Source organism: Elephas maximus, chromosome 5 (genome assembly GCF_024166365.1).
Source record: "Elephas maximus indicus isolate mEleMax1 chromosome 5, mEleMax1 primary haplotype, whole genome shotgun sequence".
Classification (NCBI taxonomy): domain Eukaryota; kingdom Metazoa; phylum Chordata; class Mammalia; order Proboscidea; family Elephantidae; genus Elephas; species Elephas maximus.
In genome coordinates this window covers 62563920-62588455 of record NC_064823.1, presented here as the reverse complement: position 1 = coordinate 62588455, position 24536 = coordinate 62563920, and the positions used below count along the sequence as shown (strand labels likewise).

The 24536-nt window shown below is 38.1% G+C and overlaps 1 protein-coding gene across 1 annotated transcript in view; it reads left to right on the top strand.

The window, feature by feature from the left end:
• The first annotated feature begins 15618 nt into the window (after positions 1 to 15618).
• Positions 15619 to 24536, top strand: part of GRID2 (glutamate ionotropic receptor delta type subunit 2) — a 1658713-nt gene continuing 1649795 nt past the window's right edge. The window contains exon 1 of the mRNA XM_049885711.1: positions 15619 to 15730. Coding sequence (XP_049741668.1) covers positions 15643 to 15730 — 88 coding nt within the window. The 5' untranslated portion in view covers positions 15619 to 15642. The remainder of the gene's footprint in view (positions 15731 to 24536) is intronic.

Here is a 24536-nt window from a genome sequence, read left to right as displayed (position 1 = left end):
TATTTTATCAACTATGTAAAACCATTCCACAGTGTGGGTTATAACGAATTATGGATAGCATTGCAAAGAAAGGAAATTCCAGGACACTTAAATATGCTCATGCAGAACCTGTACATAGACCAAGAGGCAGTCATTCTAACAGAACATGGGGGTCCCTCATGGTTTGAAATTGGAAAGTGTATGCACCAGGGTTGCATCCTTTCACCTTATTTATTCAATCTGTATGCTCAGCAAATAATTAAGAAATTGAGCTATATGAAGAAGAATGCAACATCAGGATAGGGGGAAGACTCATTAACAACCTGCAGTATGCAGACAACACAACCTTGCTTGCCTAAAATAAAGACCACATGAAGCACTTACTGATGAAGGTCAACTACACCCTCATATAGATGCAAAAGTTAGACAATGAAAAAAGGAAGACTGAAGAAGAACTGATGCATTTGAATTGTGCTGTAGGTGAAGAATACACCATGGATTGCCAGAAGGATGAACAAATCTGCCTTGGAAGAAGTACGGGCAGAATGCTCCTTAGAAGTAAGGATGGCAAGAATTTGTCTCATTTAATTTGGACATGTCACAAAGAGGGATTAATTCCTGGTAAAGAACATCCTGCTTGGTAAATAAGAGGATCACCAAAAAAGAGGAAGACCCTCCATGAGATGGATTGACACAGTGACTATAACAAAGGACTCAAACATAGCAATGATTGTGAGGATGGCACAGGACCAGGCGACATTTTCTTCTGTTACACATAAGGTCACTATTAGTCAGAGCTGACTTAATGGCACCTAATAACAACAACAATTTGTTATTCTGTTCTTCTGCCAAGTCAATACACCAGTTTCTCACTTTTTGACATGGATAGGTTCCAAAGACCAGGTCATTATGCAAAAATTGGACTCATGCAAAAATGGAGGATGATCACACCAACTTGTTGCTGTTAAATCTATTACAACTTATAGCGACCCTATAGGACAGAGTGGAACTGCTCCATAGGGTTTCCAAGGAGCGGAGCGGCTAGTGGATTCAAATTGCCAGCTTTTTGATTGGCAGCAGAGCTCTTAGCCACAGTGCCACCAGGGCTCTGATCACAGATCACAAAATTTTATGTGGGACACATATGTCTCTCTGGACCTGAGAGTCAGAAAATGTAGACAGGTGGTATATGTTCCATTGGTCATGAAATGGCTAATGCCAGATGCACGTGATGAATGCACAAAACAGTAGGGTAGCAGATTTTTTATTATTGCCGTAAATGCAAAATATCGGATAACAACATAGTAAGTGAGGAGTATGTGTACTTACTCAAGGTGACCTCATGTATGTCAGAAGAGAACTGTGCTCTGCAGGGTTTTCAATGGCTGATTTTTCCGAAGTAGATCACCAAGACTTTCTTCCAATTTAATGCGTGCTGAGTAAATTCCTACTCATGGTCATCCCATGTATGTTGGAATAGAACTGTGCTCCCAAGGTTTTCAATGGTTAATTTTTAGGAAGTAAATTGCCGTAACTTTCTTCCAAGGCACCTCTGGGTGGATTTGAGCATCCAAACTTTCCATTAGCAGTCTAGTGAATTAACCTAGTGCCTTAAGGTAAAACCTTAGATTATCCATTTAATGTCATTTTTATCTTTTTAATGCTCCTAGAAAAGGGATGCAACAAGGGACCTGTGGCGCCCAGGCAGCCCAAGCCATGCCAGCTGCCCAGGGTCGGGGCATAGAGAGGATGGAGCACTCCTGCTGCCTGCGGACGCCTCTCCACATCCTCCCTGCCCCGTGTTCAGGGTGTCTTTGAGCTGCTCTCAAGGATAGTCCATGGGGGTGGCACTTCTGGACACAAAACCACCTGTCAGAAGCTTCTCACAGGACCAGCTCCAGAACTGAGCACATTCCATGATCCATGTATGCCTTCGAACCCTGCTGCCACTGGACAGGCCTGAACACTGACGCTGGTGTGGCCTGACCGTGGGGTGTCCACCAGGGAACATTGGAGCTGTTCAGTGCTTACCCCATGTGTCTCCACTCTAAAACCTGGGAGTGGTCACTCCTTTGCAGCGTGGAAAATGAATGCTGCGCCCATGATTTCTCATCCACCAGCATCGTCTGATGAGGTCAGTATTTCCTGAATGGCACTGATGCTGATAAATCCTTTTGCGTAAAAATTTGAATAAACTTTTCAGTGGTTTCAATGAAAAAAAAAATAGCAACCATAAATTTTGCTATTTTGTGTCTTAATTTTCTCCCAATTCAAAATATTCTCTTATTTCTCTCATGCTTTCCTCTTTGATTCATGGGTTGTTTACAAGTTTTTTTTTTTTTTCCTTTAAATTTCCCAACATATTTGGATTTTTGAAGTGTAGTTCTTTTATTGATTTCTGCTATGCTTTGCATGATTTAAACACTTTAAAACTTGTTGAGGTTTTTTTATGGCTAGATAAGGTTTTACCTTGGTGGTTATTCCTTGTTCTTCAGTGCCATCAAGTCAGTTCCAACTCATAGCAAACCTATGTACAACAGAATGAAACACTGAGCTGTACTGTGCCATCCTCACAGTTGTTGTTATGCTTGAGCCCATTGTTGCAACTACTGTCTCAATCCATTTCGTTGAGGGTCTTCCTCTTTTTCACTGACCCTCTACTTTACCAAGCATGATGTCCTTTGCCAGGGACTGATCCCTCCTGATAATATGCCTAAAGCATGTGAAGCCTAGTCTCATCATCTTTGCTTCTAAGGAGTGCTTGGCTGTACTTCTTCCAAGACAAATTGGTTCGTTCTTCTGGCAGTCTATGGTATATTCAATATTCTTAGCCAACATCCATAATTCAAAGGCGTCAATTCTTCTTTCATCTTCCTTATTCATTGTATGAGGCAATTGAAAACACCGTGGCTTGGGTCAGGTGCACCTTAGTCTTCAAGGTGACATCTTTGCTTTTTAACACTTTAAAAAGGTCTGTGGCAGCAGATTTTCCCAATGCAATGCATCATTTATTTTTTGACTGCTGCTTCCATGGGCGTTGGTTGTGGGTCCAAGTAAAATGAAACCCGTGATGACTTCAATCTTTTCTCTATTCATCATAGTGTTGCTTATTGGTCCAGTTATGAGGATTTTTGTTTTCTTTATGTTGAGGCATAATCCATACTGAAGGCTGTAGTCTTTGATCTTCATCGATAAGTGCTTTAAGTCCTCTTCACTTTCAGCAAGCAAGGTTGTGTCATCTGTGTAATGCATGCTGTTAATGAGTCTTCCTCCAATCCTGATGCTGTGCTCTTCATAGATTCCAGCTTCTTGGATTATTTGTTCAGCATACAGATTGAATAAGTATGGTGAAAGGATACAACCCTGATGCACACGTTTCCTGACTTTAAAACTATGCAGTATTCTCTTGTTCTGTTGAATCTACTACCTGTTGATCTACATAGTTTCCTCATAAGCACAATTAAGTGTTCTGGAATTTCCCATTCTTTGCATCATTATCCATAATTTATTATGATCTACACAGTCACATACCTTTGCATCGTCAATAAAACACAGGTAAACATCTTTCTTGCATTCTCTGCTTTCAGCTATGATCTCCGTGACATCAGCAATGGTATCCTTCATTCCACGTTCTCTTCTGAATTAGGCTTGAATTTTTGGCAGTTCCCTGTCGATGTATTGCTGCAAACATTTTTGAATGATCTTCAGCAAAATTTTATTTCCGTGTGATATTAATGATATTGTTAGATGATTTCCACATTTCGCTGGATCACGTTTCTTTGTAACAGGCATAAGTATAGATCTTTCCCAATCAGTTGACAAGTAGCTTCCAAATTTCTTGGTATAGATGAGTGAGCACTTTCAGTGCTGCATCCGTTTGTTGAAACGTCTCGATTGGTATTCTGTCAATTCCAGGATACTTGTTTTTTGCCAATGCCTTCAGTGCACGTTGGACCTCTTCCTTCAGTACTGTTGGTTCTTGATTATATGCTACCTCCTGAAATGGTTGAAGGTTGACCAATTCTTTTTGGTATAGTGACTGTGCATTCCTTCCTTCTTCCTTTGATGCTTCCTGTGGCATTTAATATTTTCCCCATAGAATCCTTCAAAATTCCAACTGGAAGCTTCAATTTTTTCTTCAGTTCTTTCAGCTTGAGAAATGCCAAGCCTGTTCTTCCCCTTTGATTTTCTATCTCCAGGTCTTTGCACATGTCATTATAATACTCTACTTTGTCTTCTCGAATTGCCCTTTGAAATCTTCTGTTCAGCTCTTTCACTTCATCATTTCTTCCGTTTGCTTTAGATTCTCGATGTTCAAGAGCAAGTTTCAGAGTCTTTGCTGACATCCATATTGGTCTTTTCCTTTCCTGTCTTTTTAATGACTTCTTGCTTTCTTCATCTATGATGGCCTTGTTTCATTCCACAACTTGCCTGGTCTTTGGTCATTAGTGTTCAACTCATTAAATCTATTCTTGAGATGGTTTCTAAATTCAGGTGGGATATAATTTTTTTATAATCAAGGTTGTACTTTGGCTCTGGTGAACTTGTTCTAATTTTCTTCAACTTCCATATCAGCAATTGATGGTCTGTTCTACAGTCAGCCCCTGGCCTTGTTCTGACTGATGATATTGAGCTTTTCCCTTGTCTCTTTCCACATATTGAGTCAATTTGATTCCTATGTATTCCATCTGGAGATGTCCATGTGTATAGTCACTGTTTATATTGCTGAAAAAAAGTGTATTCACAATGAAGATGTTGGTCTTCCAAAATTCTATCATATGCTCTCTGGCACCATTTCTATCATCAAGGCCATATTTTCTAACTACCGATCCTTCTTCTTTGCGTATTCTGAAGTTACTGAATGGAATGTTTTATAAATGTCGCTTAGGCTAAATTTGGCTAATACCGTTATTGTGTCTTTTATATTGTTACTGATTTCTCCTTTCTCTTCTATCGATTATGGAGAGAGGAGTGTTGAAGTCTTCAAGCAATTTCTATCAATCTCTCAGTGCAATGCAGAAATCTCTTCTCCGATATCTTTGATTGAGACTTACCTACAGTCATGCATCATTGAACACCCAGGAGACATTCTGTAAAATGGACGTTATGTGATTTGGTCATTGTGTGAACACCATAATACATACAGGCAGTCCCTGGATTAAGAACGAGTTCTATTCCTAAATCTGTCTGTAAGTCACGTCCGTATGTAAGTTGGGAACAGTTAGAGATGGTTCTTATCTAATGTCAGTTAGCCGTGTATAGTAGTATGGTGTATAGTATATAGAGTATCTTTGTATGTATAAAAAACATTAAAGAAACACTTCCAGATACACTAAAACATCTTTAACATAATAATAGCAATAATAACAACATTTTGATGTGTATTGGAAAGTAGTGTCTGCTTGTTCTGAACCATTGTATGTAGCTCAAATTTTTAATATAGTAGACTTTATGGGGGTTGGGACCAAGGATGTATATGCAGTCAGATGTTGTCTGAAGAGACAGTATGGCTGTATTGACATATTTAAAGTTGACTTCTTGCATGTAACACATAATTGAGTTCTTGCTTTCATATCTGATATCACATTTTCATCCTTTTATTAGACCATTTACATTTAATGTAATTATTGATACTGTTATATTTAAATTGTGCTATTTTTTTCTTTACCACATCTATTCAATGGTCTCTCCTCCCTTTTCCTGCCTTTTCAATTTAAATAAATGTTTCTCATTATTCCATTTTTAATTTTCATTTTTGTTTTATTTAATTTTGGCTATTAAGTATATCTCTTTTAAAAGTGTTTTAATGGTTGTTCTTTAGTTCACAGTATACAGACAATACAGTTATCACAGTCTACCTTGAAATAATACTGTACCACTTCATTTATAGTGTAATTATCTTACTAGCACTTTGCTTTCATTTATTCCCTGCTCTTTTTGTGCTATTTTTGTTTAAATTTTATTTCTTCACAGGTTCTAAATTCCACAATACCGTATTATTTTTTCTATGTTAAAGAGTCAATAGGGTTTTAGAGATATTAAAAATTAGAAATATATACTTACCCTCTCTTTTACTACTTTTCATTTCTTTCTATAGAACAAAATTTTCATCTGGGAACGTGTATCTTCAGCTGAAAGATCCACCTTTAAAATCTATTGCAGTAGAGGTCTTCTAAAGATTCTTTTAGCTCTCCCCCTGCCCCCCCCCACCTTTGGTCTAAAAACAGTTTTTCTCCCTTTTCGTTTTGAAATTTTTAGTTGGGTTTAGTGTTCTAACTGATAGATATATTTTTCTTTTAGTACTCTACAGATGTTTTTTCATTGCCTTCTTGTCTGCATAGTTTTTGATGGAAATTCTGCTGTAATTCTTACCTTTGTGCCTTTTCAGGCAATGTTTCATGTATATTATCCCATAGCATCTGCATGCTCTGTTCAGGTGTGCACGTGTGTGTGTGTGTGTGTGTGTGTGTGTGTGCGTGCATGTTTACTTTTACTCTTTTTTTCTCTTATTGTTATTTTTGGCTAATTTCTGATAGCCTGTCTTTTAAATTCACAAATTTTTTCCTTGGATATGTCAAGCCCATCAGAGTAATTCTTTTCATCTTGGATATCCTGTTTTATATTTCAGGAAGTTTATTCTGACTCATTTTTTAGTTTAATCTTTCCGTTGAAGTTCCTCACCTGTTTATGAATGTCCTTTACCTTTCCCACTATATCTTTTAACATATTAAATGGTAGTTATAAAGCCCCTGACTGATAGTTTCAACATCTAGGTAATCAGCCAATCTGGTTCTATTGATTCTATTACCTCTGGACAATGGGTTGTTTTTTTTAGTTATTATGCCTTAAAAATTTTGAATGAATGCTGAACATCATGAATTGAAGGACAGTAGAATCTGAGTAAAGAGTATTTACAGATGTAAATGTATACACCTCTTTTTCTGTTAAAATGATAATAAATAATTAAGTTAGATTGGGTTTTATTGTTGATATTGTTACTATTGTTGTACCACAGTCTGAAATTCCTAAATGCTGAGCTTTCTGTACCATGTACTTAGGGTGGGACCTATAATGCTAAAGGTTTTTTCTCAGGTTTTTCTGCTCCATACTCAGCTTTCAGAAGTGATTAGATTACATGACTGCTCCACATTGATCATCTCTCTCCACACTCTCCTCTCCACAGGTGGTAGACTGGTGTTGGTTGATACTCAATGTTAGGCTCACAGTGGGGCCAACGGTGTGGCGTGTTTTCGCTTCTTTTGACCAGCCTCATTCTTACACAAGACCTACATGCTTTGGTGTCAGGAATGGGGACTTGTTATTATTCCCTCCCTCTCCTCCCCATGGCAGCAAAATTCAGCCATTTATGGATAGTATTAAATAGAGATTCTTTTTGCCCTTCCCTGCCCCCCAGCAATAGTGCGTCTCTGCTTTATAGTGGCATAGGTTGTTGGCCCATAGAGGTTGGCCCATAGAGGTTTTCCTGTCCCTCTCTCACGGCAGTGATCTTTGCCTAGTTCCTGGTGTCAGGAATGAAGGTTTATTCACCCTTACTCAGAGGCAAATGAGTTTTGCTTCTACCCAAAGCACTGGATATTTGCCTGAGCCCTGAGGGCTAGAAAGCTCGCTGAACCTCACTTAGCAGCTTAAAGCTTTATTTCTTCCTAGAAAGAAGGGTCTAGGGAAATGGGTTATATTTTAAGACCATTCTACCTCAATCATGCCTGTATCACCTAGAAGGAGGCTTTATCTGGTATCCTGCTCTGCCCATGAAAAAGAGCTTGTGAGTGAGTGCAAACTTCCTTTGTGTCTAAAAAAATTGTGTCTAAGGCTCCCAGTTATTCTAAACCCATATAATAGTCCACATTAATCTTTTAGAAATTCATTAACATTTTGGCTGATTTCTTCTTACCTGCTTTTTTTTGCATTTACCTTTCCTCTTGACTCTGCCAAAGTGAGTCAGTTTTGCATCCAGTCTTCACTTAAAGGTGGTTGTCACTGTCCATTCTTATGTGACAATTGGGGAAACCCTGGTGGAGTAGCGGTTAAGTGCTACGGCTGCTAACCAAAGGGTCTTTAGTTTGAATCCAACAGGTGCTCTTTGGAAACTCTATGGGGCAGTTCTACTCTGTCCTATAGGGTCACTATAGGGTTGCTATGAGTCAGAATCAACTAGAAGGCACTGAGTTTGGTTTTGGTTTTGGATGTGATCATTAAACCTTTTTTTTTTTTTCCTAGTTCAAGGTATCCTATATAGCACCATGTGGGAAATGCTTTTCTTTTCCAAGATATTTCCAAGGCTGTTGGCATTTTAAAAAGTTTAATATTGTCTCATTTTCATGCTGATGTTATGTCTAATTCTTTCTGGTTGAATGCTATTTGTATGAATTTTTTTAAATGCGATAAAACACCAAAGTGTAAAAAAAAAAAAAAGGAAACACTTAAAATGCTGACAATAAGACTAATTTTGTATTAACAGGCTTTAGATAAAATGAACGAGCTCTAGCCTAAAATTTAGCACAGCCCCTCTCCCCCATTCTCTTTAGTCATATAAACTGCATTGCAAATGGGTCAAGATCAATTTGGGCAGAGATTCATATTTGGAGGCTGTTGCTGAGATAATTTTCCTTGTCTTCTTTCAGTGAACTCTGTCAAGACATCTATATATTTCCTATACCAAATATAAATAACCCTATCTGCATTGTAAGCTATGGAACTCTGATACCTCAGTAATCTGTTTATTTTAGATTGTCAAAATGGTCTTGCTTTTTGCTGCATGGGCAATATTCCACAGTATTTGAAAAATTTCATTCACTCATTAGTTTATTCATACATCAATTAAACACTTAGATTCACAACAAATTTTCAGGGTCAAAGAGGAATGAAGAATTTTCTGTATTGGAATCTATACTGATTATGTACCCTATACACTGAGAAGTAAAATTAAATGTTTATAAAGTTCTATGATTCCTTTGCAAACTCTTCTAAAGTCATTATACACATATCATAAATGATAGAATATTGGTCAAATTTTTGTTTCTCTACTTAAATTTTCCCCATGATAGGTACTGCTATAAAATACATATCATACTTTAAACTGAATTTTTATTATCTGTAGCATATTCCACAAACACTCTTTCTATGTGAGATACTGGAGGATGCAGAGAAATATCTATCATCTATCTATCGATCGATCGATCTATCTAATCTATTTGGCTTGTTGAACATTTTTCTCAATTGATATGCTGCACCAAAGATCAGCATTAACAACTGACAGATGAATTCTATAATATGTGGCCAAAAGTAAGTGCAATTTTTTTAACTCAAGATATATAAAATATTTTTTCTTTTGAAAAAGCACATAGTTAAATTAACCTCATTTCAGAAACTTTAATATGTACATTCGAAGATTTGAATCACAAAATAATGTCCCAGGGTTCTAATTACCCTTTAATACAGGAGCTAGGAGCATATTATAAAAGATTGTTCTATTGCTATTTAATTCCTCATTAACTGCTCAAGCCAGAGAAGCTGTGAATAAAGCAGATATTATAAGAGTGTGATAATAGATATCTATCATGCCCATATGAAAAGTTTTAGGAGAAATAGAATAAATAAAACTTCAGAAAACCAAGTGACCTAAAAAAAAAATCACTTAAAATGTCAAGTTTGTTTTTTTAATAAAGTATTTTGATTTATGTGGGTCAGTAAAACTCTGGTAAACTGTTAAATGTTCAGACAGTAAAAACTTAAGCTGATTAAATCTACATCAAGCATGGCTGCCATCTTGTGGGGACAGAATAGAATGTAGTGAGGGGCCAATCTCAATAAAGAACCCCTTTTGGGTTATGAATTCCCATTTGACCTCCAACAACCAATAGCTTAATGGTTATTAATTTTCTACTTGAAATGCCACATCGTCACCCATACCGAAGGGATGAGCCAGCTAAAAATTCTACCAACTAAATCCTTGCTCCTAATATTGAATAGCAGGGCTACTGTATGGACAGTAAAAAAGTTTTGAAATTCAAAGATACTCACTTGAATTAACTTTAATAAGAGTTTCGTAAAGAGGTAAAGAGTTCATATTCAAGAATTTATCAATCAGTTCAGTTGCTGAATTTAGTTGGAATTTACATCTCATTGAGTTAGAAGAGAACATGACATGGTCCTGACAGGACAACTCCAGAGCTTTAGAGAATTCTTCGAAAGGAAGGAAGAGGTTAAGAGTTTATTTTGGAAGGAGAAAGGAAATGAAGGAAAGAAGGAAGAAAAGAAAGAGGGGAAAGACATAATAAAGATAAGATTTGAAGTAGTGTCACAGATGAGATAATTTGATAGAAGAGTGGTGAGTCAGTGGAAGGTTAATCTGAAAAAAATAACAGCAAAGTATATCCTATGTAAATACATTAAATAGGGATATATGATTTAGTAATTTTCTTGAAGGATATTTAAAAAAGGTTAGAAGAAAAACAATAATTTATAAAACTAGGTCTTCCAATAATTATCAGTACAACTGGGATTTCCCCATTCATTAGAGACAACCAAGGCACCGGATAAGAAAGCCCTGGAAGTTGCATTGAGCTCTTCTTTAAACTGTGAAGTATAAATGTAGTCCTTTTAGCATCTCAACTAAAAAAGAATTTGTGTTTTTTCTGCTGCAAGGTGGTCAGTCATTGTCCTCTTATATCCCTCCTTCCTAGTAGTTCATGTTAAACTTGTAATGTATCTAGGAGCTTTTGTGTGGCTAGCTATATTTTTGATGATTAAATGACAAAAAATTAAAAACAATGTTTAAAATACATTATATCTCAGCTTTTTCTGTGGTATTCTTTTGTGATATTTTAAACTAAAAAAAAAACTCCTGAGTTATTGAAATATTGCTCAAGAATTCTTTAATATTGACTGGCGTAAGTTGATATTCAATGAGCAGCTTTTTTTTTTTAAGGTTGGGTATTGTTATTCTTAGAAATATTAAAAATGGAAATAAAATAATTATATGCTCCAAGGATTTCCATTACTCTGCTTTGCACATGATTAAAGGAGTTGACACACATCACCCAATAACACAAATTAACCTTTCTTCTAAATTCTTTTTTTCACTAATAATTATTATACTGTATATCCTATTCAGATTACCTACACTTTCTTCAAATTTTTATTGCTCAAATCACCAATAATGCCTGGTTGAAGTGACAGTCTTCATCATGAAAAAATAATTAGTAAATTTATAATTTATGGTTCACTTACATTTTTATTCCAAAAAATTATTCATTGGTTATAAAACGTAAGTAAATATTGTCCCCCCCACCCCAAAATATGCTAGAACTTCATAAAAATTTGAATTTCATTGCAGTAAACCAGGCACATCAATCTTTTTCATATAATGTTTGTATTAAAACTACACAGCCTTAATTAAAAGGAGTATTCTTCATAAAAAGCCTATATAAAAGCACCATGAATGAATTTGTTATTGTCCTCCCTCCACCCCCACAACTTATCATTCTAACTTGCACATTAAAAAGCTTTGTATCCAACTGTAAAAACGGTGCCAGGGCAGTGTCTGACTTCTTTCAACCCCACAAGGGGGAAGAAGAACCAAGATCAGTGGCGCAAGCCTGATTCCGAAGAGGCAGGGGTCAAACAAGCATCCTCTTTCTACCATTTTTACTAATTCTGATGCCGTCCGTCCCTAGCACAGCACTACTTCTCTGCTGGGTTCCATAATTTATTGCAGTGGTGACACAGAAGTCAGAGACTATACTCATAGTTATAGAGTGTATTAGGGAAGGAACAGTTACAATTCAGACTTAGGAATGCTCAGGATACAGTTCTTCTATCAGGACAGCCTCTTCCCAACTGTGCTCACAGGTACACCTCTCCCTGGCCCTGGGTCTCTACCCAAAGGCGCTCAGCTTTCTCTCTCTGTGGGCAGAGGAAGCCCACCATCTATCTCCTGCTGACAGATCTCTGCTATGGGGTATCTCCTGCCTCCACTTCTCACTGTATTTGGGGTTACAACTTGCTCTCTCTCTCTTAATCTCCAGCTTCCAGGAGCTTCTCAGTGCAGGGATCCTAGGTCCAAAGGACGAGCTTTCTGTTCCTGGTTGTTCTTCCTTGGTGGTGGTAGGATCCTCCTCTCTGCTCTGAAATTGGCTCTCTTTTAAGGCAAAACGGATCAATCTCCTTGGTGGGCCACAATTACCTTATCACACAGTCCTGCCCAATCACCTGAGTGGGAGTTACAAGACCATGTTAGAAAGGCCACAGAAATGTAATCAATCACACCACACCACCTAACAAAATAATATGTCACAATATGAAATTCTCTAAAACAGTAGAAAATGTGGTAAATACAGTATTGAAAATGTATTAAACTTATGGGTTATAGAAGTTATTTGGACAGTGGAAATATTGACTGATATTCTTACATTGGAAATCAATACACCAATGTTACATTTTAATTTTGCTCTTACTTTCTGGAAAGCAGATCAACTCATGATTCTATTATTTCATCTGACTGGTAAGAATGGTCATTATGATGCATTTATAGCTTTTTTGTGAGACACACTGAGTATTAGAAAAGTAAACTATGGCTGTTCTTAGAATCACCTAGAGAGGATTGGAAATATATTGTAGTCTGGGCCTCAAACCCCAGAAATTCTGATTAAATTTGTTTAAAGTCATCCTTTGAATAACTTCCCAGGTTATTCCAAAGCGAAGCCAAGTTTGAAAACCACTAAATTGGAAGATTTTGGAATAATGAGACTGCCTTATCCCTAGTACACTAGCTCAGATTTCCAAGAAAAGAGATGATATGAATATGGACTATATTTAGCTATCTCCAGGTATGACGTTTATTCATCCAAGATTGGGTCAACAAACATTTTGAAGTTCTTCCTAGTTCTCTAATTCTAGAATGCTATAGTGATCTTTCCATTCAAAATACTTGGCCACAATTTTTTTTCTTCACAGAGCACATAGTGACTCATCAATATTTGTAAATATCCTGTGAATAGTATAGTAAAGGCAAGGTATGGGGAGATACATCTTTGTTTCAAAGATTTTATTATCTGTCACAACAAAGAATAATTCATGAAAGTGTATCAGATCCCTTGAAAAAGTAAAATGACATTAACAACAACGTAACCAATACTGAGTCCATGTACGTAGGGGTCGCTATGAGTTGGAATCAACTAGATGGCAAGAGGTTTGGTTTTTGTTTGTTTGTTTATTTTAGTAGAAAAAAGATAAGTGAATATAACTGAGAGAAATTACTCATGATGGCTCCTTGGAAGTACTGCTTTGTTCCATTTTCAAAAGGTAGTGATGAAATTCAAATAAACAAACAAGTCTCTTTGTAAAAGGCTACAATAAATAAAATGTGAATAAGCTATGGTCCTCACTCTCAAGACATTGATCTAACTCAGAGCTAGTCTTGCCTAACTTTAATACAAAGGTGGAGTGTGCCATGACGGCATAGAAGAAGGATGGATTTATTCCATATTACAGGTTTGGACATGACTTCATGAGCAGAATGAATCTGAGCTAGACCTTGAGGAATAATTATTGGAAGGTGGTTAAAAAGGGTGGTTGGAAGAAAGAGTAGATGCTTTCCAGGCAAAACTATTAACATAAGTAACAATACGGCAGATTGTTTCTGGGATGTTCAGGAAAAAATTCAACAAGGTGAATGAATGTGAGCATTTCACAGAGGTGAGCATGTACACTTGTACTGGAGAAATAACAGCCCAATTTACCAGGATAGAAAGAAGGGCATAAGCAAGAGTGTAAGAAGAAAAGAGGTTTACCAAACTTGGAGGCAAGGGAAGGCTCCGAAAGGTTGTTTGAGGAGTTTGACATTCATACATCAGAAGTAGCAAAATATACAAGGGATTTCAAATATAACAGAATAATGTTAGGTTCATTGATACCTCACCACAACTAGCTACTTGGTTGTGTTAATAATAAATCTCCAGTCTAAAATGAGACCAGGCTAGATATAAGGTAATAATTGGAAAGGAGTCATAATGATAAAGCTTTAAAGTTAAGAACAAGCTTGCAGAAAACACTTTCATTTGAGGACTGGCAGGCTGTCATTCAGTATTTCCTTGGCACTCTCCACGGAAGGGCAACCAACTTCCTCATTCTGAATTTATCTGCATAGCTCTGTTATTCAGCTACTTTCTCCCAGATAATGTAATATTTTGATCAAACGTTTCACTAAAGCATTTATTTCTGTTTAATTATTTTTTTTCATTTCAAGATCTTTATCCTTTCTTCATCTTGATTGCCTTAAAAATACACTGGAGACAGAAAAAAAAAATCGCTGCATAAAAGGTAATTAGCACACCCTCTCCTTTTTATAACTTTATAATTGAAATCTCATTAAAAGCTTTCTAGGTCTCCTTTTTCCTTAGTGGCCAGGTGTCCCTAATTTATTTTCAACCAATGTGACTAATTCCAGACAAAGACTAGAAAAAGTCTGATACCTGTTGGAGAATAGCAAGGTTAAATAAGTGGGGTGGCTTTTTAGGTTGCTTTCAACCTTGTTATAAAAAAAAAAAAAAAAAAGCTTCAACATCTTTTCTTTCACAGTCCTGCCTTTTTCTCAGTCCGGTTGAAGATTCCAAGGGAAATGAGAGCACTATTTTGTTTCTCCCTTGTATTGCAGATAGGGGGAGGAGGTGGTTATTAGAGAGAAGCTCTTCCTCTCTCGGTTTTCCCCTCTCTCCGCCTGACAGCACCGCTCTCTCGCGGGCTCGCTCCTTCTCCTAGGTGATCCATTTCTAGGCAACGTGGGGCTGGTGCTGAAGCTGCCAGGCTCGCTTCTTGCTCGCTTCCTGCATCCCGCCAAGCGAACCGCTCCAAGAGCATCTTGCAGCCCGTGGCGGCTTTCCTCCGCTCGCCCGGCCCGGCTGCTAGCGCCCGGCGCAACTCCCCCGCCACCGCGACCGAGCGAACCGGCTCCCCGGGCCCGCCTCGCCGAGCTCCGCTCCCCGCCTCCCGCAGAAAGGCAATTTTCTCTGCATTACTATCTGCATTACCTTGAAGTTCACTTTTTCTACCCCTCTCGGTGAGGGCATTTTTCCCTCCCTGCTGGAATCTGGCTGTTCTGCTTGGAATCTCCTAAGCTTTCCTTCCCACTTAGATTTTATTTTGGCAGCGAAGACAAGCGATTCTCTGCGGGCCATTGGGCCGAGGGGGGGGGGGTGCTTTTTGGCTGGGGGAGGGGGCAGGGAGGGGAACATCCGGCGTCAGGGGGGTGGTCTGTTGGAAGTTGCGGCGGAGCTGGGACCGGAGACCCGCGGCCCCGGCGCACTGATGGGAATGGTTTGAGCTGTAGCCTCTCCCCCTGCCCGAGAACAACCGAGGCTGGATACATTTTTTAAAAGCCAAATTGCAAACAACTCTGGCGATGCCAAAATTCCCCTCCAAGTGACACGGCTTTGCGAAGAAGGTTTCCTCAGTCTGGGCTTTCTCTCATTCCTGCTGCCTTCTTCAACGACGATTAAAGGTTTTTTTTTTTTTTTTCCTGGCAATAGGAATTTAGGAAAAAAGAAAAAGCTGCACTAAACTCTATCGTGACCTCAAACTCTTTGGACTTTTTTTTTTTAATTTTGAAAGAAAATCCTTTCTTAAAAGGAATCAGCTTAAGAAGAGATGGAAGTTTTCCCATTGCTCTTGGTTTTGTCCGTCTGGTGGTCTCGAACCTGGGACTCAGCGAATGCGGATTCGATCATTCACATCGGTAAGAAAGGGCTCGTGGTGCTCGTGGATACTTAGTTTCCGTTTGCAACTGTTCCCCTTTGCTTCCCCCCCTCTCCGCCCTGTGTGTAGCTTGTTGGCGGTGGCTTGGTTTCACTGCACCTTCCCGTTACCCTTCCCTCACACTTGTTCAGTTTTCTGGAAGAATGTGGATGCTCGAACTGCGACTTGTGCTGTTGTTTCCCAGTGACTGTTGGAGCGTGGGCTGATTCGTGGGGGTCTTGAATTTGCCTTAGTGTGCGCGCGTGCTGGGGAGCGGTGGGGGGTGATGCTAAGTGAGTGGGGGAAAGGAAGTTTAATTGACTCTACGTTCCATATTCTTTCCCGGATGTACGATTGCTCCATTAAAAAAAAAATAAATAAATAATCTGAGGAACAGAGGTATCTATCACCTGTGAGCCGAAAAGAACTGGGGGACGGGGTGGGGAGAGCTCCCTTCGGATCGAACAGGTGGTTTTGCAACGTGAGCGGGCTGCTTTCGCCGCATCGTTGTACGGTGGTGACGGGGGTGCCGGATGCGCCCCCAGCCTCGCTCGGCTCTTCGCGTCCTCCTGGTTTTGCGGTTCTCCAGCAGAGTCGCCCAGACGGTGGCGGGAGGGGCTGGCGGCATTAGAGCCGAGGTCTGTGAGCTGCGCGCCTCGCCGCCTCCCACACGCTCCCCAGGCCTGGAGGGGCGGTGAGACCGGACCCGGGACGCTTGGGAAGCGTGGGGAGCAAAAACGCGCGGGCTGCCTCCCAGATACCCACCTCGCCTCGCAGTCAACTCCGAGTTGCTGCGTAAGGCGAATGGCCGAGGCGCTGGGGCCACCACGGGGCCGCCCGGACTCCGGAAGGGACGGCAGAGCAGGCTCCGAGATGCTCGCGGCCCCACCTATTGGCAACCTGACGGGCCGCCACTGGCCGCGGCGGGCGGGGGCGGGTGGGGGCTGCGTGTCATTATCATGCACAGCGCTCTCAGCTTCAGGCTCAAAGTCTTCTCACTTGCTAATCCGTGAGAGCTGAGCGGAGACGAGCTCTTGTAGCCTTTTCCGCGTTAATGCGAAGATTTCCTTTTCGGAAAATTCGCGTCCCCGGGCCAGCGAGGTTCATTTGCTGGTCTGCGGAGGCCCCTCTTGGGGAATTTTTCTAGGCACAGGACTTTTATCTGTCCACAGGGCTTGGTGTTTTGCAAATCGAGTTGACAGATGGGTCGCAGTTTCTCCTCTTTCCGTCTACCTGCTCATCCTCGGTCCAACACGCACACACACACCCAGAGTCCTGGAAGGCGAACCTACTGCAGGTGGCGGCTGTGCCTGCCCAAGCGAGGGCCTTCTGTCTGGTGTGCGTGCTCACAGCGGCCAGCCCCTCAGCTGCGGGGGGCTCCCTCTTTCGGTCTCAGAGGCTGTCTTTGTAAACATGTCTGCCATTCTCTGTCATTTATATCAGTAGAACTGTATATGATTGTGTGCCAAGGGGTAATGAGGTCAGGATTCAGAAAACCTTTCCTTTATGCATTAAGTAATTTAAGCCCCAGATAACTTGCCTTCTCGATCCCGTTTTGCCTGGGGGCTTACAGTGCCTGTGGGCTCAGAACTTTAAAGGGAGGAATTATGGTCTCTTTGAGGGGCTCAGTAATGTTCTAAAAGAGCTTAGAAATGAACTGTTCTTAAAAAATTGACAAATTTATATCCAGTTATAAATGACTGGAGCAAGAATGTGTATATATGTGTGTGTGTATATATATATATATATATATATAAATATTTGTTTTATTCATTTTGTGATTAGAAATTTCTGCCTTTTACTCCCTCAAGAGAGAAGCCTTGGAGATAAATGCTTATTTTATTGCTTATTCAGTGGTCTATAGGATAAATACATTATTTACACACACCTGCAGCTCCTGCTATCCTTTGCCGGATGAATACTATTTTGCAATAAAGTCTGGGCATTTATTTCAAAATAGAAAACAACTGTTGTGTTTTTTTCCCCTTGCCTTCTGTTGGCTGTCAGTGTGACATGGCTTACTTATATATAACTAGTGACTTTGTACAAATTACAGAATTCTTTAGAATGCAGGTTTTTGCATTAACTGTGTGTATCTACTAAAATAAATATGCCAAGTAATTGCTTCTCAGACAATTAATTTGACTTTAATGCAATTAGTACATGAGACAAAAGGATTAGCTTCTTTTATAGACTATCTAATATTGAAATGAAGCCAGCAAGTGGATGATTGTTTCAAAAATTTATGTTTTACAATCTCCTGCAACAGAGTTAACCCTTAAATTTATAAAAGAGTGAATAATCAAGGCTGATTTGTGTACACTTCAGAGATTAAGAGCCCCTCCTAGCCCCATCCCCCTCTCAGTGTAAGCACAATAAATTCAAAACTCAAATATCCATATTAAAATTGTAAAGTACAAGTTAACATGCATTAGATCAGTTTACTTACTTAGTTGAATAGTAAAAGAGAATTACATTTTTTCAGATGATTGTCTTCATTTAAATAATATGAGTAATGTGCTCATGGAGAAGTGTAAAGTAATGAAACTGTTCAAAGTGGAGGGAAAAGGGATATTTCAGCTCAACAGATTCTAGGAGATATGCAGAAATGAAAGGTTTTCACAGCCTTGTGATGAGTTCAAACAGAAAGTAGCTGCAGTTTGTAGTTCAGGCAAACTGGGAAGATAAGAGACACTGCTCTAATAGGTTCTTTAAATATTGCATACTTTTGGTATTGAACCAGATTATATGTATGAAGCCCTCTGTTTCTCTCTGTTTTTACTTCATGCAGGTAGTTTGATGAAGTCAGTTACATATTTTAAACTCTGATATATTTTAATACACATTAGTTTACTGCAGTGGTAAGACATTGTAAGGATTATAATGATTGAAATGAAAATTTAGTTCAGCAATAACGCAGTATATTTTGAGTTTCTGTTAACTCATATTTTAAAAGTATTTGATACATTGCATATATTTAATACACATGCACACACACCTACAAACATTCTTTAGAAACGAATCACCCTCATTGTGTTTTTTTTTGTCCCAATGAAAGAAAAGTCTTTTGACATATAAAAACTATGCAGTTCTGAATTATGCTTCTACTTTGAGCCTGTGCATTGATTGAGTAATTTCATCAGACTCACATTACTTGATTGCTTAGAAGTTTCCTAATGATCTGCATGCTGTAGGAAGAACCAAAAAGTCGTGAGTGGAATGGCAATGATCCTGGGTTTTATGAGGCTATTCAAAAGTCACTCTGATTTACGTAGCTAGAAAGCTCGAAAGTCTTTGAGATTAGCCATGCTGACTGCTATTTTCTTCATACATCAGTCGTCCCACACTCTACTCCCTAAACACAACAGGAGTTTAGAGCACTGCTTTAATTAAGCAGGGATTAGATGGCATTTCCAGTCAACTGCACAGTTTGTGTTTTGCCTGGTATCTAATATGGAGGATCTCATGTTTTAACAGTTTAATATATGCTCATTTCTTTATCTTGTTCTTGTGCTCACAGAACTGATTGTAAATGAACTATCCTCAGTTATGTATTTCTGCAAGAGAACATGCAGTGTACTCATTCATACATTACACAAATCACTAGCATATTTTTGTTGTTATCGGTCAGAGTAAAATACCTTATGCCAACAAGGAGAAGAAAGAAGCATTTATTTTTGCTTTTCTCAGGAGCAAACAATATTTTACGCTCTGAGATCACAATCATCAACTACGACATTATGCTTGAGAAGCCTAAGAGAATTCACAGAATATTTTCACAATGAGGATGTTAGAGTTAAAGTACAAAATTGGCAGGTGAATAAAGTGTGTCACCACATTAAAAACAATAATGGTTGGTATATTTAAAGCACTGGTTTTCTTTAGTTCACACTAAGGACTATTTTATAAAACACAGAATATAAAATCTGCGTTTCTAAAAATGTACAAATGTAGATGATGTGGTGTGTCTTCCACCAAAATGTTTCTTACCATACTTTTTACATAATTTGGATTGATTAATGATAGCCCGCAGGTGTTACCAAGGGCTCTGCACTGTGTAGGATACCTCAGTGATTTTATCCTTATGTCACTTAAGTTTGCCCCCTAAGTTATGGATGACATGTAGTGTAAACTTCTAGAAAGTATTAAGAAGTAACTTCTGAATTTAAAATAAGGTCATACTTAAATATTATTCTTTCCACTATTACTACTACAGTTATTTGAAGCATAATTTGGATGTGCGTTAAGTTAGACAATGTCGTTCCTGACCAACAGTGTCAACTCTGACATAACTAACAAGCCATTGCACTAAGGAGTTTTGCTTTCTACTCCAGGTGAAATACACATCCAATATATACCTCTCAGAAATTGTAATTTTAATGTGAATCAAAATCAAGGTGATTAACTTTCAATTTATCCAACGATAGAAACAGTTGAGATTGTTAGAGTAATGGAAGATGCATTTCATTCAATTCTGATCGCTGAGATTAATGTTATTGCTCTGTAATTTTATAGTAAAGGGGTATTATAATTTTAAAACAACACTTTTTAAACCAGAAGAAGCTTTTTTCCCATCCTTCATCTGTATATATTACTTTAGTTTTAAAAAATAAAGTTTTGGCATTTCTGTTTGGTCTTCATGATATTTCAGATTATTGGTGGGCAGCAATGCGTTATACAGTTTTACTATAAATATAACATTTATTAGAGGATAAATTTATGGCCTATAAAGATCTCTTTGCCATTAGGTGTCACTGCATTCTGAGCTGTTCCTTTGTAGTCATACTTGAAAACCATGTGTAATATTTTTTAAATTCTCAGGAAATAATACCATGTAATGAATTGAGTGATGAGGGGCTTGTAACATACAGGTGGTTTTTATTTTCAAACCAAGAAAGTAAACATTGCACATTTATCTTATTCTTGTGAGAATTTGATTCTAGCACCTATCAACACCTGGTACTCTCTAGATAGATTGTTAGACCTAGTGACATAAATTTTTCACAAATTGAAAACACAACAGAAATATATTCTTAAACAAATACTTTCTCTGAAAAAATCTAAGACAACAAGAAGGATGCAGATATGCTTAGTAGTGCCTATGTAAGCAGACATTAGTGAACAAAAGTCGAGTTTGTTAAGTAATTTCTAACTGTGGTGACTGTGCTTAGCTCTATGATGGGAGTCTAAGATCTGCTTACCTAAGGAACACCGAGAGTCCCAAATGGATAGATATTTCTGGCGTGAAACACACTTAAACAGAGCTATGAAATAACACTTACATAGACACAAATACAAATGTATGTAAAAATAGTGTTAATCATTAAGTTTTGTCTAATGATCATACGTGTTTTCAGATAATTTGACCTGGTAAATATTATGTTTTATGTAATATATTGATCCCTTTTACAGGCATTCCCACAATTCACCATTGAGTTTTGTTTAATGTAAAACCAGTACCAATTATCACTTAGTTATTTCTCTGTTTCTTTAATTTTATAAAAGAGGTAAAATCTTCTAGCCTATCACATTATAAAAAGAATGAAAGATGAAACTTAGGTCAACTTTCAGTCTGATTAATTAGTTTTAACATTGGCACAAACAAATGGTTAAAAAATGTGACACTGGGTTAAATGAAGGAATAGTTTGTCTTAGTGTTAGGCCTTTTGATGTGCCAATATTAATTAATAAATTACTCCCACTCCTCACTTATCGATATGGTTAGGTTCTGAATGCCAGGTTATACAAATATTGGTGTTATGTGAAAATGGAGGATGACCAGATTAGATCACAAAATGAAGGATGACTACATCATTGTATAACTCTCAAATTATACAATTACATAACTGCCTAATTGCATCATTACATAACTGCCAAACCACTGAAAATCATGGCTTGGCCAAGCTGACATATAACCTTAACCAACACAACCAGTGTTATGCCTGCCTTGCACCTCAACATTCGTTACTGCCAGGTGTACTTCGTTAATGCACGAAATAATCGGGTAGTAGATTTTTTGCTATCATTGTAAATGCAAAATGTTAGATAATGAGGTAGTCAATAAGTGAGGAGTAGATGTAGTTGGAATAGTTTGTATTTTTCAATATGCAGAATAAAATTAGGTGATAGATGGGTACTTAATTATAAAAAAAATTTTTTTTTTTTACTTAAAGTATAAGGAAAAAACACAAATGGTTCTGGGATTGTTTATTAAGAGATCATCTACAGATTCAGCTTATTGAGACTGGTGACTTTTAGCATTTGGGTGTGGCCACACATTTCAGATGGATGTGATAAAGGTAGGGGAAATGTTAGGACATAGTGAATAAATTCTGTGATGGAATTTAGAAAGTTTAGAAGTATGTTTCAATTTTATCAGTAGTTAATTGAGCAATATTGGGAAGTTATTTAATTTCTTTAGTCCTCATTTTTCTCAACCCTACAACAAGACTTAGACTAATGTTCATATAAGCTTTATAATTTTATGAACTAAAATCAAGACAAATTTTTATATTTGGGAAATGTAAGAAAAGGAATTGGGAAAAGAGGTATATAGTCAAGTGAGGTTCATATAGCTATACTAAACATCTGGGTTTAAAGAGGGAATCAAAAAAGAAACTGTACAAAGAGCATAAAACCTAAATTATTCAAATTAAGGACCCCTTACAATGAAGATGTTTTTGGTGCAAATAAGAATTGTGCATAATAGATTTGTTCATCAGATATCCTGTTTAACTCCACTGTCAGATTAAGACAGCTGTTTCTGTTTGTTCTTTTTACGTCATTTCCCCCCTGATATTAATACTTCAGTGTTACGTATGGTGTAGTACCAACTCCTACAGAGCTGCACAAAACTAACGCCTGTTAAAGCTGGGTGGGGCAATGAGTAGTCTGTTCTAAACAGCAATGGCTACAGTAGCTTTTAGAATTTACAAACTGTAAGCACACCAAGAATATTAACATATGCCTGGTACCACTCACAAAATGTAGAGTATATACAGTGAAACCTGTGAGAGCTGGAAGTTGCCTGGCTTGCCTTGTTTTTCTGGGTCATGCAGGTTTTCTGCCTTTGATAGGTTGCAGCTTACCACTTTTCTGTCACTCTCTATTAGTGGAAAATATTTGAGTTTTCCTTCTTTGACAGTTTACCACCTTACATGGGTCCCGGCTTTTGCAGACTACTGTAAAAAAAAATATAGCCAAAGTTTCCTTCAGCATTTTTCATAATGTTGGATTCTTGCTCCATGTATTCTTGTTTTTAACTAACTGTTGTTCACCTATTTGATTTTACTTGGATCCATAATCAAAGCCCATGGAATCATCAGTCAGGAAATCAAACGACGTGTTGCATTGGGCAAATCTGCTGCAGAAGACCTCTTTCAAGCATAAAAAAAACAAAGATGTCACTTTGAGGACTAAGGTGCACCCGACCCAAGTTACGGTTTTTCGGTTGTCTCATGTGCATGTGAAAGGTGGGCAGTGAATAAGAAAGACTGAAGAAGAATTGGTATACTTGAATTATAGTATTGGTGAAGCATATTGAATATACCATGAACTGCCAGAAGAATGAACAAATCTGTCTTGGAATAAGTATTGGCAGAATGCTCCTTAGAAGCACGAATGGCAAGACTTCATTGCACAGACTTTGGACATGTTATCAGGAGGGAACAGTCCTGGAGAAGCACATCATGCTTGATAAAGTAGAGGGTCAGCAAAAAAGAGGAAGATCCTCAACAAGGTGGATTAACACAGTGGCTGCAATGATGGGATCGACGATACCAACAATTGTGAGGATGGCACAGCACCAGGCAGTGTTTTGTTCTGTTGTTCATGGGGTCACTATGAGTCGGAACAGACTTGAGGGCACCTAACAACAACAACAACAGCAAATGACGTTGTTCACCAAGTGATCATCAAGGTGAAGCTGAAACTGGATTGATCTACTGAAAGCTTTCTTGGTGGTTAGAGGGCAGACCTGCACTGAAAGCTAAGCCCCAAAAGACCTGCTGTGTGTTTTAAAAATTCTTAAATCACTCATTATTAAAATCATTTATTAACAAATGTTTTTACTCATTAAAGAAAATTCAAGCTGATTGATATATTCAAATAACAATTTTTGTATAGTTTTTCACATCAAAATAATTCATAGTACTATTTTAAAAACAATCTGATTTATTGCCAGTACCTGATTTTTCTGTAGATAGCCTTAAATACGGTTTTTGCATTATTAGCAAAATTATTTTAATTCCAGAAGTTCAAATTCTTGAAAATACGGCATGAGGCAGGCATTACTACCAACATTCAGTGAGTGTGTGCTAATTGTAAAATGTTCTTTCATTCAACAAACATTTATTCTTTACCTGCTCTGTATGATGTACTGTTTTAAGGCCCTGGAATTAAAGTGCTGAACAAGCAAGTCATGTCCTTGTATTTAAAGAACTTACGCTTTCATGAGGAGGCAACCAGACAAAACAGTAAATATATAATATAATGTCAACAAAACAACAAACCAAATCAGTTGCCACTGAGTCAGTTTCAACTCGTGATGACCTCATGTGTTTCCGAGTAGAACTGTGCTCTGTGTAGGGTTTTCAATGGCTGTGATATTCTGGAAGTACATAACCAGGCCTTTCTACCGGGGCATCTCTGGTTGGTCTTGAACCACCAACCTTTTGGTTAGCATTTGAGTGCTTAACCTTTTGGAGTATCTGAGACTTCTAATATAATATCAGGTAGTTATAAATCCTATGAAGGAAAATAAGGGAATGGAAACAAACAAAAAAAAATCCATTGCAATCCAGTCGATT